We start from the raw sequence: 21,217 nt of genomic DNA, 5'->3' as shown, positions 1-21,217 counted from the left end.
CGTATAGGATATAGGGTTTAGAATTAAGAAGACATCTGTCTGAACATCAACCTCAGATATCTACTAGCTGGACAAGTCACAACCCTTCTTGCTTTAGTTTCTCATCTGTAAAATGAGCTGGAGAAGGAAGTGGCAAACCATTCCAATGTCTTTGTCAAGGAAACCCTCCTAAAGGGTTTATGAAGACTTAGATATGACTGGAAAATGACAAGTACAAGGCACTATGAATGACATTGGGACTACAAAGAAAAAATTGGAAATAACTCTTGCCCTCAAGAAGCTTATATTCTTCTGAGAGGATGTAACATTTATAAACATGATAATTTGAAGATAAAGGGCTAAATATGTAAAGATGGAAACAACATCATGTACCTCTCTATGTTACTCCCACTGATATAAATAAAGAAAATTTTCAGGCAAATCCAGTTTTAGAATTTTGCATTTGTATAGTCAAATGGAATTGTACATGTTTTGGTTCATAGCCAGACTTGTGCAGTGGAAAGATTTGGTGTCAGAGAATGTCAGACTGAATCTTGGTTTGGTTACTTACTACCATTTGTGACATTAGCCAATTTTTTTGCCATCTATGCAGCTCAGTTTCTTTAACTGTAAAATGAAGAAATTGGACTAGATAATTTCTAAGATTTTTTTCCATCTCTAAATCTGTGGCCTTATGGATATCAGCATTTCAGGACTTTAATTTTGCTATTTTATATTATATAATGAGTTAACTCACAGGTCCTAGTCTCAAAATCACATAGGAAGAACAAATGTAACTTTCTGGTTGTGAGTTATAAGTGACCCAGACATCTTGTTTTCTCTCTGATTCTGTCTCTGTCTCTTTCTCTGTGTTTCCTACATTCTTTTTTTTTTTTTTTTTTTTTTTTTACTTAGAATTCTCTTATACCACTTACCTTCATTTCTAGGAAGAGACGAGTAATAATTTACTTATCTCTTTCAGAACTCCATATCAGCTTAAAAGATGTTGAGTTATTTTGTGGTGATTATTCAGACCCAGTACATCCTAAACTCTTTGACTGCCTTCCTATTGAATTACCTCCTACTCCCTAAATGCAGATTTGCTCAAAGAACAAATCTGACTCTATCAGGAACCCCACTAAATTCCTGAAATGTACCTTTAAATTTTTCAGGAATCTCAACTTGAATAACATTCCTGTTCATCCATCAATTACACAAACGTATCTCATATTTACACATCCCAGGGACACTTATACTAGATAACAGACCCACTACTTGCATATACTTGAGTTAAATAATTATGCCCTCTGCTTTCACACATTCACTCATGCTACAATCTCACAAACAGGAGTCAGATTCCACATAATGATGATGAAAAAGATAATAGCTAGCATTTGTATAATGCCTTAATTTTGCAAAATGTTGTAGACATGTTAACTCATTTGGTGATCTATTCAATCAGTTAATACTGCTGGGAAAATGTCCTGTCATTTACTTGGAGTCTTTTATTTAATAATAGGTGCTTTGCCCCTTCCATATTCCATGTACAACTATGTCACTATCTGATTTTGGGAATCCCCACAGTCTAACAGTTGGCTTAAGTAAGGACTTTATAGTGATTGTTATAATAGTATAATTGCAAAGTCCTGAATTTATCTGTTAAAACAAGAAGCTGTTCCTCTTGATAATCTTAATTTTTTAAAACTTCTCCAGCTAGCAAAACATGGATTAAATATTGTAATGATCAGCAGGACACTTGAAAAACTCCAGACAGTTGCAAAAGGAATTGGTAAGTGATTCTTAATAATAAAAAGAACTGTTTTTGAGGATTACAGAACAAATCTACACCCCCTGAACAGGCATTCAGCCTATTACCTGAAATGATTAACTTTGATACATTTTCTCTAGAGCAGGATTCTTTGAAGTGATGCTCCTGAGTGTGATATGTCTATGGGAAGGTGAATCTTTTTTCATCCTGCCTCCATTTCTTCCATTTCCACCCCCTAGCTGCCTACCCATACATAATCTTGGCTTATAAAATTACCTACCTTGATTTTCTGGCTAGATATAAGAAGTAACAAACATTGATGATGTCAGGATTTGGGCAATCCTTTTGTTTTCCTTATGCCACTAAAAGATAAATTAACTAGGAATCTCCCTACTATTGAAACACTAAAATCTTCCATTGAAATTGCGCCAGTTTTGGAATAGATTGACCTCATATCCAATTTTTTTTAATGTAGTAATATTGCATGTATTCCTGGGCAATTACAGAAAATTGTGGACACACCCATGTTATCCTCCATCATTTTAGGTAATCTGTTTGAGATTCAAGAAATGGTAGTTTCAAATTTCTTCCCCCAATAGACCTAGGAATTTAAAAGCCCTAGATAAGACAGAAACTCTATGAAATCTTCCCTGAACTTTCCCTGAATTCCCTGAATCTTCAAATAAGTGAAAATATGAATTTAATTTTATCTCCAAGGGGAGCACAGTAGTAACAGTACCTCAAAATTAAAACTACTTTTGTATGATTTCAATTACAAATGTGCTAATGCCCTGCATATTCTGAAGGCCATGGTTGTGTCATCAAATTTAAGTGCTTTACAGTATGATGCTCATTGGAGAATATACTTAGATCGTACAATCTATCGGATCAGTTTAAAATTTTAAAATTGCACCTGTTAGCTAAAGGAGAGGGGTGGGGGGAAGGAAAGGAAAATTTGGAACAAAAGGTTTTGCAAGGGTGAATGTTGGAAAAAATTACCCATGCATATGCTTTGTAAATAAAAAGCTTTAATAAAAATTTTTTAATTGTCTTCAGTTGGCTAAATCTCCCTTCATATGGTATAATAATAATTGATATAAAATCAAAGGTGGTGATACCACTCAAAGGCAGAGTCTTATATCAGCTGATGAAGATCAAGAATTATGGTTTTTTGCACAGGAAACAATGAAGTTTGAGTCTAATGCCTGATGATTTCTCTTCCTTGTAAGAGAATTCTGAAGTATAAAGTGCTTAGCATATCACCTGGGAGAGAGCAGGTGCATAATAAATGCTTATTGACTGATGACTTCAGTGACTCTGGGAAAGACTGATAACTTTGTACAATTTTGCCTCACAAATCTAATTCACTTGCAAGTCAAGCTAATTATCCCATGATGTCATTGGTCCTCATCAAAAACAAAGGACAAACAGCTTTGACTGATTGACTGTCATTTTGTTTAGCAAACCTATTTGCAATATTTTTGACATTAATACTATGTATATATGTATACACACAGTCACACACATATAATCACATCACCATAAACTATGCACCTTAAGCAGCTGCAATCTTGACTCTGTCCACAAAACAACAGAATGTGAATTGAATGTAGATAGGCTTTGTATAATGATCCGGTAAGTGGTACCTCAATAACTGATTACAGCTATCATGGCATATCATCCTTAACAGATTGAGCAAGTCTTGTTATTTGCAGCAATTTATTTTATATACTAATGGAATTTGTGTTTTATGTCTTAATAAAGAAAAAGTTTCATTTTAGATTCCTGTAGTGGAATTTTCCTTGTTTTCTTTAGGAATAATTTGTCAAAAGAAATGGGGGGAGAAATTAAGGGAGAGATCAGGGCTTTTTTTTTGGTACACTTTTTATTCTCATTTTTGCAGAGCAGACAACAGGTAGTCATGTAAAGATCATACAAGCAGACTTTACCAAAGATGACATATATGAAAACATCAAAGAGAGCCTTCAAGGATTAGAAATTGGAATTCTGGGTAAGCTTTTTTAAGAATGCAAAATTTATATTGATGACAACGCAAGTTTGCCTTAATAATTATCTGACTAATGTTTATAGTTTCATTTACTAAATGATGTTAGTTCAAAATGAAAGCATAGCTACATTTTAGATTATATTCAAATTTTTAGTTGTTCACACAAATGAAAAAGAACAGTGACCTCAGCTTTCTGAATGATAACTTACATTTGTGTAATGTGCTCTGTTTCACAAAGCATTTTATATTTTGTGCATTTCAGGTGTGATTTCATTTGTTTCACAATAGCCCTGTGAGAGGATAATAGAAATCATACTCATTTTACAGATAAGGAAACAGAGACTCTTAGTGGTTAATTGAGCCTAGGAAATGTCAGCATTTAGATTCAAATACTAGTATTCTGAGTCAACTTCAGCATTTTTCTCCATTAGGCTATATCTTGCGCCAAATAGAAAACTTCCTTATAATTACAATAAAATATTACACACTATGCTTCCTCTTTCTCCTCACTTGCCCTTCTGTTGATGTTCAAATATTTAATAAGCACAAATTGATTATCACAAGATGTTGGGGTGGCAAACAGAAGCCAGTTTAAGCATAAAAAGTTGCTGTGAATCTTTTGGAAAGTAGGTAATTCACATGTGGATAATCGAGGGGCGGTTGACTCAATTTTAAAACATTTTAACATTTAAAAATGCTATATTATGTTATTTTTTTTTAAAGCATGGGAGGAGAAAAGGGGGAGAACAAAATGTCACCATTTGGCCGATCCATTGATTTTGGGCTTGGAATCCTACCTCATAGCTTACTTTTTTTGTGATCATGGGCATGGCACTTAAACTGTGAGTTTCAGTTTCCTCACCTGTAGGCATAATAATATCTATATTACCACACAGCAGGGATACAAGGAAGGTGTTTTGCAATTAAAGTTCTATAAATGTTGCTTATATTATCTCCCAGTGATATAAATCTAAGTTATATTTCTCTGATTTTAATAGTAAAGAATATGTGGATTTCAATCAAATATACTTTTTTGGGGGGTGCTAAAAATCCTAACTTTGAGGAAAATCAGATTATTGTGAATCTGTTTTCTATATCTTTAAATTCTTCCATTTTCTCATAGTTAATAACGTTGGAATGGTCCATAATTATCTCCCAAGCCATTTCCTTAGTGGGCCAGATAAAATACAGGTCAGTAGATTTGTTTTCTTATTTATAGATTATTAATCTTATCTAGCAACATCTGAACTCTACAATCACAGGAGTTGATAACCTAAGACCTCAAGTATGGGGATGTCAGACCACATCTGGTTTGTTAATCGCCCGAACTGTAAGCTAAGGGAAATTTGTCTTTGATGACCTCTCTCTGTTTTTGCTGCTTCCTCCTCCTATCTCTATCCCATACCCCAGAAATTCATAGTGTACTGCTCCAGTTCAGGAGTCCAAGATCTTCCCCCAGAAGTTCAGTATTCCATAATATAGTAATCTAGCAATGCTTAACCTTTCCAATAAAGCACAATCTTTGGACTCATTCTGCCAACCTCTACTATCAAGTTGAGTCTTGAGAGTGAGGTTGCTATTTGTCTCCCTTCAAGTCTAGGAGTAACTCAGAAGAGTTGAGGGTGATTTTTTAGAACTATAGCTCACAAGCCCCACTACTGTTTCTTTACTGCACATTAATTATCAGCTGATGTCTACTAATCAGTCCTTTATTGCACCTACCCCATGCCAGGTACTGTGCCTGGGGATCCAAAGAAAGTCAAAAGACAAGTTCCTCCCTTCCAGTAGATCACAATCTAATGGAAGAGTCATTATACAAACAACTTTGCACAAACATGCTATATACAGAGTAAATAACAAATAATCAACAGGAGAAGATATTAGAATTAAGAGGGATTGGGAAAGGCTTCCCAATCAAGGTGGGATTTTTAGTTGATATTTAAAACCAGGATTTATCAGCAAGAGCAGTTGATCTTCCTCCCCCAACCAACCAAAATTTTTCATAAGTTCATATAGAATACAATGGAATATGGGCTTAAGCATAAAGCATGTGTAACAAAGGAGGTAACTCATAAAGTTTCTGGAAATCCTTTTATTCTTTCATGAAATTTCCCATAGGTGTAGTGTATTTTTCTGTTCTTCAGTATGTTTAATTTGTTCTTGACTCTCATTGTAGACACTAAAGCCAATGGCTGCAATCCCAGGTTCATTGCTAGGATGTGAATGAGAAATCACAGTCATCTGACTCATCATGGTTCATGATCTGGTCAAGGTGCTATTCTCTGGTCTCTCTATCTCCCAAGCAATTCTCTTTCAAGGACTTGGGTCAAACTACTCTCTCCTGATATGTCAGTAGAATTCTAACTTGTTTGTATAAACAAAACCAACAGAATTTTCCTGATTTGGTTTAATGGACTGGTGCAAACCAAAACTTAGTTATATAAATGTTGTAGTTATTTTATTACTTAAAGATATATATCCAAAATGTACTTGGGAAGAAAATCTTCCTGTTCTCTGGTCCTTAATAATAAAATATGTGTAGATTTTGATTGATCAAATATACTTTGTGAGACTTAAAAATCCTAATCTTGAAAAAAATTAGATAGAAAGAAACCAATTATTGGTTTGAGGAGTTAATTGAATCAGTCCCCAACTTTATCCCAATATGAGAACCTATATTGTTAGCTTTTTCCTTTTTCCCCACAAATAAAGGCAAGCTCTTTTATCAACTTTCCAAAGTGAAAATCTGGTAATCTGAAAAATGAATCTACAGTAATGGATATCAATATATGAAAGAAAGCAGTCTAACTCCTTGACTTTCTCTCTTTTCCTAGTTAAAACATGGTTTTATAATGTATAGTTGTATCCTGGCCAATGAATTTCACAATAATGTTACTAATACATCAAAACCATATCTTACCATAACATAATTTTTTATTTATAATATTTGTTTCCCTTTATGGAACTCACTGCCTGAAAATATTATTTAATATACTATTTTGTATTCTCATAGAATTTCACATTATATTATAGAATTAATATAAAATTTATTATTTATAATTTTAAATTGTAGGCAAGGAAGTCTGTATAGACATTTTAACAGTGATCTTCTGAGATTCCTTTCTCAGCTTTTATTGTCTAACCCAGGCTAAAAGTTTCTTTTATTTCACTAGAGGGCAAAGTGACATTGTGGAAAGAGTGCTTAGCTTGGAGCCCAAGTATTCCATTGCCATATTATACAATTTGTGTAGGGGAGTGGACCAATCTCAATTACTCAATTTGTAACTGTAGGGCTAAGTCTAAGACACATACCACAATTTCTCAGATATCCTCCAATTTAATAAAAAAATATGTATTCAATACCTATTATGTATAAGGTACTGTTCCAGTTTCTGGAGAGAGAAAAAAAACAGTCTAGAAGCTCATATTCTTCTGGGAGTATAAGATATATAACAGTAAGAAGAGCCAAAAAAAGCTGAAAATGGAGAGGATATTAACAAGTAGGGCAGGGGCAATCAGGAAAGACATCATTGAAGAATGGGACCAAAATTGAGACTTGAAGGAAGACAAAAATTTGTTTTTGAGAGGTAAACATTAAGAAGGATTACATCCTGGATATGGTGAAGAGCTTACAAAGGTAAGAGAAAGAACTTTTGAGTTCTGGGAACGGCTGTTTAGTCCAATTTGACTAATTTACAAGATTAAAGAAAGGCAGAACTACAGGGAAGGGGACTCATTTTATAGATGAAAAAATGGAGACTCAGATGTGATTTTCCTAGTATCACATAAACATAAGCACAGTATTGAGATTTGGAACCAAACTTTTTAATCTCAAAATTCAGTGCTTTTTGCACTGCACTATACTGCCTTCTTGCTCCTCTCTTTTGTAGGCTAGAGTCTTTTTAAAAATTTTTTTTCTTTCTGATGTAATAGAAGCCTTTTAAAATAATAATAATAATAATATTAATAACTTGCATTTATACATTGATTTAAGATTTGAGAAGTTCTTTAAGAATATTATCTCATTTTATCTTCACAATAATCTTAGGAGATAGGTGCTGTTATCATTCCAATTTAATAAATGAGGAAACCGAGGCACAAAGAATTCAAGTGACTTACTCAAAGTTATGCATAGAACTTGGTAAGCATTTGAAGCTAGATTTGAACTCAAGCCTTCCTGACTCAAGGACACTGTGCAGCCTTTTGATTTTCCAATTAATGCTCACCATAAGACATGGCTCAGGGCTAAAATAAGGATGGTAAACAGTGGAGAAGTGAACACAGAAAGAGAAGGTGGAAATACTTATTTTGCGATGGGGCTCAGGAATAGCTCAGATCCTACCTGATTTGATTTGATTTGATTTTTTCTACAATCCTCCTTCCTTAGAATAAGCCATGTTGTTTAAGCCATTTTTTCAAGTGAATGTAAAAATTACTTGTTGTTTATTACAGAACCTGATCCATTGCAACATTTCTTCTGTAGTCAAGGTAAATGCCAAATATTCATTATTAGAGCATTTATTACATATCTAATATATGAAATACACCGAACAAGGCACTGGGGTCAGGAGTAGATGGTGGGTGTGGGGGTTAGGGGGAAAAGGAATGAACTTAGTAAGACTTTGTGTTCTCTGTCCTCAGGGAGCTCACTATCCAATAGAGAAAGATAAGATACATTAACTATCTATCAATCAAACTATCTATCTATCATCTATCCATCCATCTATCTATGTCTCTCTGTGTGTGTGTGTGTGTGTGTGTGTGTGTGTGTGTGTGTGTGTGTGTGTGTGTGTACTTCTAGAAGCCATTATTTCCTGGGTGTGAGCACTCCCTCCAACCATTCATATTGACATCTTTCTTTTTTAATAGATAGTTATTGACAATTGCTTTGGCAGAAAATTTTTCCACCAGTGAAGATCTTCCTAATCTAGAATCACTAAAGTCTATGCATTTGAAGCTATGTGTTAGAGTTTTGTCTTCTGTGAACTTCTGAGGATATAGATTGCTGTTTTTGTATATTCTAACTATTCTCTTTAGGACATCTAGCATAGTCAGTTTTCTTTTTCCATTTAAGTTTAGAGCCTTCATTACATCAAACTTAAAATGTTGTTTGGCCGCTTTCGTGATCTTTTTGCTTTATTTATCTCTCTGTCTTTACTTGATCTGAATCTCCATTTCAACTATACAAATTAATAAATGCTTATTAAGTGTCTATGGTATGCCAGGAACCGTGCTAAGTGCTGGGGATATAAGAAGAGACAAAAGATGGCCTGCAGAAGCTCACAATCATATAAGGGAGAAAACATGCAAATAAATAAAGCAAGCTCTATCTAAGATAAGTAAGAAATAACACAACTAAAGAACTGGAATTAAGAAGGATTGGAGAAGGCTTCTTTTAGTTGGGACTTAAAGAAATTCAGGGAGGTTAGTATTTGGAGTGGTCCAGATATGGAGAACAGCTAGAGAAAATTCCCAAGGCTGGAAAAGGAATGTCTTCATAGAATAGCCAGGACACCATACATGTCATGGTAGTTTTAAAATTTAAAATGATTAATTTTATCATTAATTATTAACATTTTATTAATATATAATTGATAATATTTAATTAGTTAATTAACAATTATTAAATGCCAGCATTTAAGCAAAAAGGTCAATGGAATTTTTCAAATGCCTAAGACCTGCATGACAGTAGACTCATAGTTTATATGCCCTTGGAAGAGGAACATTCCTGAGAGTAGCAATTAACTTTGATTTGTTATCCATTAATGATAAGTGGAATTTACAAAGAGAAGTGAGATCACTCTAGAGAGGGGCTGAGCATGTTAGAGAGACTATTCCTATCCTTAGATAACTCTTAATCTTGGATAATCTAGACTAAAGAATCTATATTAGAGATTCCTTGTAAAATGGGGTGAGGTTTAATCAAGATTAAGGAGATAATTCAATAACCTTCAAGGGAATAAAGTTTGAAATGAGGACTATCTCCCCAAATCATTGGTTATTAATAATCTTTTTTTCAACTTTTATATCTCATATGATATATCTGTATACATAAATTGGATATAAATAAGTGTTAGGATTACAAGGTGAGAACTCAGGTTGTCTGGACAGTGACAAGGTGAGAACTCAGATTGACTTGACAGTTCTCTGGCTCAGACCTTTGGTTTGGGCCTTTAAAGGGAGTTTACACCTTAGGAATTCTAAGAGGAGCAAGTTCATTGGTGGAAGTATTTCCCCATTCCCCATTGAGTTCTCACATGCCTATTCTCTGGGAGGATAAAAGAAGGGCAGCATTGGGTCTGAGAGAATCTACTCTGATATAGAGTTGTGATGCCAGGCAGGCTGAAAGGAGACCAGTCTGATTTGGGGAAGGACAAGAGCTGGAGGAGATTCAGAGCTCCCAAGAAACCTGCGCACAGAGGAAAAGATTTTACAGATCTCCTCCCAGAGAAGGATTATAATTGAGCAGATGACTGGACCCTCACAATTCAAGAACTTTACATTTTGGTGCCCAACGTGGGGCAAGGACTTTTGCTAATCCTGACAAGGACTTATTCTGAGCCCTTCAGAGGAGCTAGCCCGGACCTTTGCAATTTACACAGATATATACATATTCTTAAAATATCTCTTAGTTGTTATTTTAACTTTTATAATCAGCTTTGGCTTATTCTAATAACAACAACAATAACAATTGTTATTGTTGAACATTGTTATTGTTCAATGATCCCATTTGGAGTTTTCTTGGAAAATGTTGCTTTTTTTCCAGCCCATGTAGATGAGAAAACAGGGAAACAGAAATTTCTTTCTTTTTTTTTTTTTTTTTTTTTTCCTGAGGCTGGGGTTAAGTGACTTGCCCAGCTAGGGGCACAGCTAGGAAGTGTTAAGTGTCTGAGACCAGATTTGAACTCAGGTCCTCCTGAATTCAAGGCTGGTGCTCTATCCACTGAGCCACCTAGCTGCCCTCCCAAACAGAAATTTTAATTCAATTCTTACTGATTCCATAACTGGCATTCTATCAAATGTACCACCTCGATGCCTAATAACAATAACAATTTGCATTTATATACTGCTTTAAGATTTACAAAGTACTTTATACATACTATCTCATTTGATGCTTATAACTTTTTGATATGTGTTATTATTATATGAAGAAACTGAGGCTGAGGTTGTATGTCATAACCAGGATTACATAAGTAATAAGTATCTCAGGCAGAATTTATACTCTTTTTCTTTCTGACTCTAAATCCACTTTTTCCATTAGTTCCTGAGCTGCTAAGATTGACACAATTCTTATGTAGTGTTATTCCTTTATATCCAAGCCCATTTACTGTTCTTTGCTTTTGTCTTCTTTAGCTTCTTTATGGTTTCAATCCTGGGTGTCCATGTTAGTTTTTTTTTTTTTTGTTTTGTTTTGTTTGGTTTGTTTGTTTTTTCAGCAGTTCCTCTATTTCTTCCTTTTTAGAATTATTTTTTCTGCTCATTCATTTTGGACTATTTTTCCTTTCAAATATTAGGATGTTGGATCCTGCCTATATCATTTTTCAGAACTCTTGGGAATGTAATCACTGTGTACTTGGTATTGCAATAATTAAAAGGAGAGATTTTGGGGTAGAAAATAGAAGGGTAGCTAAGAAAAGAGGATAGAATGGCTTCTTAGCCTGTGTGTCTGGTAAAAACCATTGACTAGAAATTAGGAGCTTTGAGATGGTCATAGTGTCTTAAGCTTTAGAATGAAATGAAGGAGTTTGAGATCATCTAAGAGCCCAAGATGGGAAGGAAACAAGCCCAGAAAGAAGTTACTTGCTCATAGTCACAGAGGCAGTAAATAAGCAGAGCTGGGATTTAAATCCAGGTGTTCTCTTATTGGAGATCCAAAATTCTTTCCAAATCACCTCATGGTTCAACTGGAAACATGTTGTTCAATCATTTCATTTATATCCCACTCTTTGTGACCCCATTTGGTTTTTTCTTGGCAAAGATATTGGATTGGTTTGTCATTTCCTTCTCCAATTTATTATACAGATGAGGAAACTGAGGCAATCAGGATTAATTTACACAGCTAGTAAGTATCTGAAGTTATATTTGAATTCAGGAAGATGAGTCTTCCTGACTGCAGGCCCAGAATTAAATACATAGTGCTGCAATATTGTCCAGGTCTATCATATTTTTTTCCTTTCTCAAAAAAGTTTGGTAGATTTTGTGTGGTGACCTTTGGGGCCATTGAGATTTTTGTCTTACTGTAAGCAAAATACCTTTAATGAAATTGGGGGAGTTTAGAAATGATTAAGCCTCCTTGGGGTTTCAGAGTGATGATCTTGGATTATTATGAGTTTTCCCTGTCATTTATCAAAGACCAATCTTGGAAAGGCTCTATCTATATTTTTTTGAGTAGACCTAACCTAAACCCAATGACAATAATGGGTAATTGTACAAACTTCAAAATCTAGCCACTTGTTGAGTCTTATGTGGAGAGCCAGCCCAGAGACAATTATGAAGTAAACAAAGTTAATGATCTTAGTTTTTCATTCCATGAAACATCTTCCTCAATTCATTCCTTTTCCTTTGAGGCACTCAGTGCTCTTCCCCATGAAATCTCCTCTAATTTTAGTAAAGGATGTGAAATGTGTAATTTATATTTCATCATGGATTTAGCTATTAAGACAAGATGTTAACCATGCTATCTTAATAATATCTTAAGATTATAAAGTGCCTTAGAGTTTACAAAATTCTCTCTTCACAATAATCTTGTGAGGGGTCATCCCATTTTACAGATGAGGAAAATGAAGCACAGAAAGATTAAATCAATGTGTACATTATTTCATAGCTAGTGTTACAGCTTGGATTTAAATCCAAGTCTTCTGGATCTGTTTATAATTGTTTTTGATCCTATGGTTGTCTTATACATATTTCTAGTTTTTAGAAAATAATAATAAGCTAACAATACTTATTTATCATTTAAAGTTTTTCTTTCTTTCTTTCTTTTTTTTTTCTCCCCCCTGAGGCTGGGGTTAAATGACTTGCCCAGGGTCACACAGCTAGAATTTGTTAAGTGTCTGAGATCACATTTGAAATTGGGTCCTCCTGAATTCAGGGCTGGTGCTCTATCCATTGCGCCACCTAGCTGCCCCTCATTTTAAGTTTTCAATAACTAATTTGTATTTAAAATATTTAATAAAAATAAAACTAAAATACTTAGCATTTATGTAGCACTTTAAGGTTTACAAATATTTTACTGTATCATATCCTCACAACAACCTGGGAAGTAGATACTATTTTTATTCTCATTTTATAGATGAGGAAATTGAGACTGAGAAAATATAACTGGAACAGAAGTTCTTCATTTTTTTTTGTTGTTGTTGTGGACCCAAGAATGATCTGGTGATAATCCCAAAAAATAATATTACAAAAATAATTGCCAAATTTCAACCAGGGATGGGTGAATATGAAATATATAATTTTTTCTCTTCTAATATATGAATGCCTTGAAATCTATTCATAGAAAGTATCTCTGGACCTTATATTAAGAACTCCTTAATTAGAGAGGTTTTCCAATTTCCCTTCCTTTAAACTTCTTGGGGGACATAGTCTCTTGTTGGCTCTAGACTGGCATTTTCACAATTTTCCCAACATTTCTTGCAATCTTTATCAGTCTTGTTGCAATTTTATCGAAAGGATCAACTAATCCTCCCTGCCCTTACTCTGTAATATCTTTGGCAATTCTTAATTCCTGTTATCTCTCTTAGATGACTCGCTTGATTCTGAGAGACATGGAAATAAGGTAAGTCCTGAGCTAGCCAATCCCTTTCTAAGTTCCAAGTTTCATTTTCTGGCAGATTGCCCAGCTGTTTATGGTCTCAACCCAAGAAATTTTAGAGCTTAATCTCCCAGGGTGCTGATATTTGAGACTTTTGATTTCTGCTGCTGGTACTGTTTTAACAAATGATAGAAATAATGATTTTTTAAAAAACTAGACATAACACTCTGCACCAACTTTTCATAAGGACTGAGGTATTGTATAAGTCAAAATACTAAAGTGGTAGATTGGTCTTTTTAATTTACACTAAATTCCATATCTCAAAGATCCCTGGTTTCAAGTCAAATCAATTAAACCAACATTTATTAGGCATATTTCTGCCTAAACTTGGAGATACAAAGGCAAAAAACAAAATAGTCCCTGACCTCAAGGGTCTGGGGGTAGGATGGGGATGACTACACATACATAGAGAAGCACATAAAAATATGTATGTATGTATGTATATATGTATATATATATGCATGCATGTATGTCCATACAGGTATGTATACATAAAATGTATAAAACCCACACACATACACACACACATCCCACAAGGGATAGAGCACTAGTGTTGGATTTGGAATCATATAGACCTAAATTCAGATTTGCCCCAGACAATCTTTATCTGCCAATTTCTTTTACCTGCAAAATGAGGATTATATGACACCTACCTCCCAGGATTGTTGTGAGAATCAAATAATATAATAATTGTAAAGCATTTAGCACAGTGGCTGACATATGGTAGTATTTTTTTAAATGTTAGCTATTATTATCACATTACATATTATAATAATTTGAAAATTTCTAACTAATACACTTTTCTCTGAGATGATCCTCAGTAAATGGCAGATTTTCTGATTTTCACAGAAAAAATATTTTGGACTTATAATTTCATTCTTAGGATCATTAAGAACCTTAAAAGCCTTTAGAAATCATTTAGGTTGTCCTTCCATTTAGATATTACAGATGAGGCAACTGAGGCCCAGAAAACATAAGTATATGCTCAAGTTCACATAAACATACCAATGGAAAAACCTGGAATCAATGAAATTAAATTCTACAAATGTTAATTAATTAAAGTTTATTAAATATCTAGTGTATGCTGGACAGGGTTTTGGGCAGATTGGATATTCATTGCTCAAATGGAGCTATTTTTCTCATTAATTTGGCAATGTTCTTCAGTGACAATCCATCTATGCCTGTCAATGCTGTGCTACTATTGTCTGTGATCTTCCAAAAGTTCACTACAAAGGATCCTCCCAACATAGATGCCTCGTTCATTTTTTTCTGATAATTGAAAGGATACCAGTGCAGAACTCTATCTACCTGTTATCCTTTGATCAGCCCATCTTTCTCTTATATAGTTTCCTTGCTTCTATCGTCCAATGGAGTTCCTTGTGTTTATATATAGAATGCTCATATTTATTGTGTGTGACTTTCCATTGTGTTCTGTGGGATACTCATTTCTAACTCTCTAGAGACAGTTGTATATCATAATTCATTGCCATTATTGAATATCCATAAATATTAGTATTGAAAATATTGGCCTTTACTTTCATGAGAACCTAAGATTCAAAAAACTTCAAAATTTCCTGAAAACAAACCAGCCTATTGTCTTCTTTTTATTCAACTATGGACCAGGTCACTGTCTATCAGCATTATCTATCTGAGACATAATTGTTGGATAAGTTAATTAGGGTGCTCATCCCTAAATTGAAATCTGATCAATAGACTTTCTTCATCTACTTGTCTTTTCCTGTGTGATTGGACAGTTTGGACTCTTTTGAGTAATTACAGATCTCTTCTAGAAGGCTCTGGATTGTTTTGGGGATTGATACAATAGCATTTGTTGAAGCTCAGTATTCCCATGGATTCCCTCTTTCGTTTAGACTCTATGCTGAATTTTTTCCAAATTGTACAAGTCAATGAGTTTTCATATTGCTGCTGTGTGTTCCCATGTTGAGTATGACTTGTTGAAGACTATTGATGATGCCTTGTACTAAAATGCTACTGTTTGATCATATTCTAGCCATCATCTTCTAAGTTTGTTTTTTTCATGTTCTAATATTCTAATAAAAACAGCAATAACAAAATACCTTTGGGGAGCTCTCTTTTTTATGTGTCACCTGCTGTTTGCAATTAGAGGGATATAGATGTTGAATAAAGTTATTTCTGTTATATCTCCTAAGAAATTATTATATATTATATATAAATATTATGTATTATATATATAGTATTATAGTAATATGTGGAGCTTGTAAATAAAAGAGTTTATAAAGCAATATTTTGGCTCTTGAATCAAATGCTTCGATTATCATCAAACAAGAAGCACAATCTTAAATTCTCTACATCTCTCAGTTAATTGAAAAAATGGTAAAGATGTGATCAATTATGGAATCTCAAGTGAAAAAAATTTGCAATTTCTTTGCTAATATTCTCTGTGTCCTTGATTGTAAAGAGATGACTTTAATAATAATTTTGTATAGATGGGAGAGTAGGTCAGTAGTAATTGATGTTCTCTTAGTTATTTTTTTCTAGTATTAATAAAATCTTCAATTTTCCTCCCTACACCTTTGGCATCTTCCTCTTCTTCATGTGCTTTATATCTCAGCCCCACAATATTATCACAATTGTATTCTCTCTTATCTCAACTTACTTTACCTATACTGGGTCCAATCTCACCACTTTCCTCATTTTTGTTCTCTTTATTGCCACTTCAATAAGCTTTGGAGAATTATATTTGAAAATTATGGTCCAAGCATAATGGTACCACTGTTCTCAAAGGAAAAAATGATTTGTTAGTATGGTTTTGTAAATCTTCATTTTTACCTTGGTTTGTAGTCCTTCCATTTTAATTCATGAATGCTCTTGATAATTTTGCTTAGGTGAATATGCTTTCTTTAAACCATTTTTAATCTGTACTGCAAAGTAAAAACAAAGACAAAAAAAGAACCATAATCCATCTTTTTAAGAGTTTACATTCTCAGGGCAGCTAGGTGGCACAGTGAATACAGCACCAGCCTTGAAGTCAGGAGGACCTGAGTTCAAATCTGACCTCAAACACTTAAAGCTTCCTAGCTGTGTGACCTTGGGCAAGTCACTTAGCCCCAATTGCCTCAGCAAAAAAAAAAAAAAAGTTTATATTCTCCATTCTCCTGTGATGAGGGTAGAGGAGGAGGCCACGTTTATTCAATGAACTCAAAATAATTTCAAGATGGAGAGAGTTTTCAGATCCCCTGACTTCAAATCCAGTATACAATTCTATTCTACCAGGCTGCTTCTCTAGAATGTATGCTCTATGAAGGCAGGAATTGTTTTCATTTTTGCCTTTGTTTCATTAGTATTGTTCCTTCTATACATTAGGCTTTTGATAAATTATTTCTTAGTTGAATTGAGAGATCACATGGATTTTATTTTTTAAAAAATTTCTACTTAAAAAAGGACAAACCAAATAGTTGGAGACATTTTGTAATATTACTTATGTTAGCATGGCACTGGAAATAACATGAGTCCATCTGGAATTGGTTACCAGAAGTATTGCGAAGGCTTCTATTATATCAAAGTTGCTTCTGTGACCTGATCCCACAGCATAAACCCCAAAGTTGACATTGTAGATATTGTAAGTTCAACAAACACTTATTGGGGGATCCTGGTTATTAAAGGGGGATGGGTGAAGCTATTTTATAAGATTTAAAAGCTATTTAATACAATGAGAACATGAAGGACTGTGTGGCAATCCCTATGAGCCTCAGTTATTGCTTTTTTTTTTCTGTACGTGATGGAATCATGTCACAAATTTGTCTGAAACTTTGCTCATTTTAATTTCAGGCGGAAAGGACTGATTCTGAATATCTCCTCAGGGGCAGGTCGATTCCCTTGGCCATTATATAGCCTATATTCATCTACAAAAGTGAGTGAGAATCCAATTTGGTGCCTCAGTATTCATCAAATTGAATGATTTCACATAGATTTCCCTTTGTTTTTTCAATCTGATTTATGGGAGATTTAAAAATGATTTCTCATAGATTCATCTAGTTTAGAATGTAATCGAGGTAGAAAGAATTTACGAAAGATTCAGGCTAAAGGTTCAAATTGAAATTGTTACTGAGATGAGTTCTGGGCACATTAGGCTGAGGTTTCTAAAAAAAGAAGCTAAAAAAGAAGTCCCTACTGTGTGCTAAATACTAAGGGAAATACAAAGATTGAGGCTGCCATAAACAAGTTTAAAAACCAATAAAGAAATTTAGTAGTACTGATGTGACACCAAGAGGTTATCCAATCAGTAAAAGGGAAGAGGTTAGCAGGGATGTCTACAAAGTCACAAAATAAATCTAAGATAAAAGTGTTACCTTTTAATCAATTCATTTGTGTCTGACTTTTAGTGACTGAAGTGGTTTACAATTTCTTTCTCCAGCTCATTTTACAGATGAGCAAACTGAAGCAAACAGTTAAATGACTTGCCCAGGATCACATAGCTAACCAGTGTCTGTCTGAAAACAGATTTGAACTCAAAAAGATGAGTAATAGATGAAAGAATATAAATAAAATGCATTGAGTTTTCCCTACTAAAATAATTACTTCCCTATTATTGGAGAATTCTTTCCAGTTTAAGGCAATAGAAATATTTCTATGGAAATCAACACTTATTCATAATTGCTTAATTGCTATCAGTACAATTTACTAAGCCTACAACAAAAATTACTGAGTACCTACTATGTGTAATATGCTGCACATAAAAGATGAAATATATCATAGAATCTCCTTTCATGGAGACATAAGAGATAAATACATAGGAGTGAAAAGTCTCCATCGGAGATAGTATAATGGGTTTGGAATCAGGAAGACTCATCTTCATGAGTTCAAATCCGGCCTCAGACATGTACTAGCTGTGTGACACTGGGCAAGTCATTTATCCCTGTTTGCCTCTCTTTCTTCATTTGTAAAATGAGCTGGAGAAGGAAATGGCAAATCACTGTAGCATCTTTGCCAAGAAAACTCCAAATGGGGTCATGAACATAACTGAAATAACTGAACAGTAGCTGAAAAGGGCAGAATGTGATCAGAATGTAATTAATATTATTGTTTGGAGAGAGAACAGAGTACAGTGAAAGAGAGTTATATGAAATAAGAGGGGAAAAGTAGGTTGCAGTGAGATTTTGGAGAGCCCTAAATGACAGATAAGAAGTTTGTATTGAGTAGAGGATATGGGAGAGATTTTTAAAAAAATAGACACAATTTTGTAAATAGAAAAAATGATAAAATAGATACAATTGGAGATAAGGGATAAAGGAGAGATAAAAATGAAAAGTAATACTGAGGTTTTCAGGGTTGAAAAAGGGAAGTTCCTTTGGAATCCCTTCTGTGTGTCCTTGGGCTGGTAAGAAAGAGATTTTTTGATGACTAATTCCTTTTCTTTCTAGGCTTTTGTATGCACGTTTTCCAAAGCCCTTCAAGCTGAGTATAAGGAGAAAGGAATAATTATACAGGTGATGTACATGGTGCATACTCACAGGATGCTGGGTTTGAGTTTTAATCCTTGTACCATTTTAATATTGTGGCATACACAACTTCTGTGTGATTTGGCCCCATGTTTATTAGAGGGTTAAGTGTGCAGAGAAGAGTACCGAGGGAGAAGGATACTGTCCCTCTCTCAGTTCTTTGATAGCCCTTACTTTTCATAAAACTACTTATTTTAAACTAGAAGGGACCTATAGACTCTTTATTCTAACTCCTTCACTTTATAAATAAGACAAATGAGTTTTAGAGGTCAAGTAACTTGCCTGTATGACCTTATCATACAGATAATAACTGACTCAGGTCTTTTGACTTGCCCATGGTGGTGTGGTAGTAGCCCAATTACCTTCAATTCAATTCTGTTCAATAAATATATTAAGCACCTACTGTATGTAAGGAATTGTGCTAAATAATCCCTTCACTTTTGGCACTACTATTGTTCCTATTGAAGGGGGATGAAAGTAAGATGAGCATAGTGGGAGTGATCATAGTTGGAGAGTACATGGATGCCCATCAAAATAGCATATTAAATTATTTTACACATTCTGTTTTCCTCTGAAAAAACATTTTTCTCATCCCTCCTTTTGTATGCTTAATAATATTTTATTTTTCTCCAATTACATGTAAAGATAGTTTTTGTAAGATTTTTGAGTTCCAAATTTTTATTCCTCTTTCCCTTCCTCTCCCCAAGACAGCAAGCAATCCAATATAGGTTATGTTAGACATATGGGAAAATTTTTTCTTTATTACTTTATTATTCTCATTCTCAATTATATTCTCGAGGGTGATAGTAGGGCAAGTAAGAGTGGTAGGGAAGATGTGAGACAGAAAAGGGCAGAGATATGAGGGATTCTAGGTAGTCCCCATAGGAAGAAAGGAAGGGAGGTAAGGAGGAAGAAACATTTAAGTGCTGACTTTGTGCTAAACAATGTATATAATTCTGGGGATACAAACAGAAAAAGCAAGATAGTCCCTACTCTCAAAAAGCTTATAATCAGTTTGGGAGAAACAACATAAACATGAGAATCCAGCTTCAGGGCAGATGAAAAGGTCCAGAAAAATCTAAAAGTGAAGCTGAAAGTCAGATGGTGAGGCTTAGGGTGGATTGGAAGATCAGATGACAGTGTTTGGAATAATTACTTGTTTGCTCTTCATTCTCCAAGAGGACCATGACATTAAGATAGTGATGTCATGATATGTCAAGTCCAGCCTCATTCTTCTTTGGACATATTTAGGTCCAGTGGCAAGATATATATCAGGACACCTGGAGATGATCCCAGATACAATGGGAGATCTTGACCTTTTAAAGCTAAGTTAAGGTCTTTCACAGATCTTAGGTTGTCTAAGGAAACACCTATTCCAAACATTGTGGCTAGCCAATCTGATAGCTGTAAGATTTCTCAAGTTTTTTTTTTTTTTTTTTTTTAATTTGTCTTTCTTTAAACAATGACTCAGGGTATTTGCTATTCATGAGTCTGGTAGGTAATATATTCCTTGGTTTTCTAATTTTCTCGTGATATCTATCTCCCTTTATATCTAGGATTTTGACCATTTTCTATCCATTTTGACCTTTTCTTTGTACATGGTTTAAGGTAATGGTCTATGCCCAATTTCTGCCAAACTGTTTTCTAATCTTCTCAATAATTAAAAACAAACAAATAATGAATTCTTGTTCCCAAAACTTAAATCTTTACATTTGTCAAACACAAAGTCACTATAATCCTTTATTACAATGTATTATGTATATTCTCTGTTCCATTGAAATACCTTTTTATTTCTTAGATAATATCAGAACATTTTGATTACTTACTACTTTCATAATATAATTTGAAATCTGGTACTGTTGAAGCTCCTCCTTAAAAATTTTTTTTTTCATTAGTTTTTCCCTTGGGCACTTTCTCAGACATGGCTAGGGACCCCAATCACGCTGTTCCAAAACCCCTTTTGTTCCCTCTGGTGATTGCAAACCAGCTCTTCCCTATACTCTGGAACCAAAATCAGGGAGTCTACTTTCCTGCAAGTGCCCACAGCCAGCAGGGTCCCTCACCCATCTTCTCCTGCACTCACTGGGTCATTGGTCATGTGCTTGCTCCTTTTCATCTATAGCCATGACAGCAAAAGGTCCTTCAATCTTTCCCTATTAAGCTTTCCA

The 21,217-nt window shown here is 34.3% G+C and overlaps 1 protein-coding gene across 1 annotated transcript in view; it reads left to right on the top strand.

Moving 5' to 3' along the window:
- Positions 1 to 21,217, top strand: part of HSD17B3 (hydroxysteroid 17-beta dehydrogenase 3) — a 55,673-nt gene that overhangs the window by 25,265 nt on the left and 9,191 nt on the right. Inside the window, exons 3-9 of the mRNA XM_074281688.1 lie at positions 1,693 to 1,768; positions 3,651 to 3,758; positions 4,879 to 4,946; positions 8,208 to 8,243; positions 13,499 to 13,533; positions 17,380 to 17,461; positions 18,972 to 19,037. Of these exons, the coding sequence (XP_074137789.1) occupies positions 1,693 to 1,768; positions 3,651 to 3,758; positions 4,879 to 4,946; positions 8,208 to 8,243; positions 13,499 to 13,533; positions 17,380 to 17,461; positions 18,972 to 19,037 (471 nt within the window). The remainder of the gene's footprint in view (positions 1 to 1,692; positions 1,769 to 3,650; positions 3,759 to 4,878; positions 4,947 to 8,207; positions 8,244 to 13,498; positions 13,534 to 17,379; positions 17,462 to 18,971; positions 19,038 to 21,217) is intronic.

This window comes from Sminthopsis crassicaudata, chromosome 1 (genome assembly GCF_048593235.1).
Source record: "Sminthopsis crassicaudata isolate SCR6 chromosome 1, ASM4859323v1, whole genome shotgun sequence".
Taxonomy (NCBI): Eukaryota; Metazoa; Chordata; class Mammalia; order Dasyuromorphia; family Dasyuridae; genus Sminthopsis; species Sminthopsis crassicaudata.
This window is presented reverse-complemented; position numbering and strand designations above follow the sequence as displayed.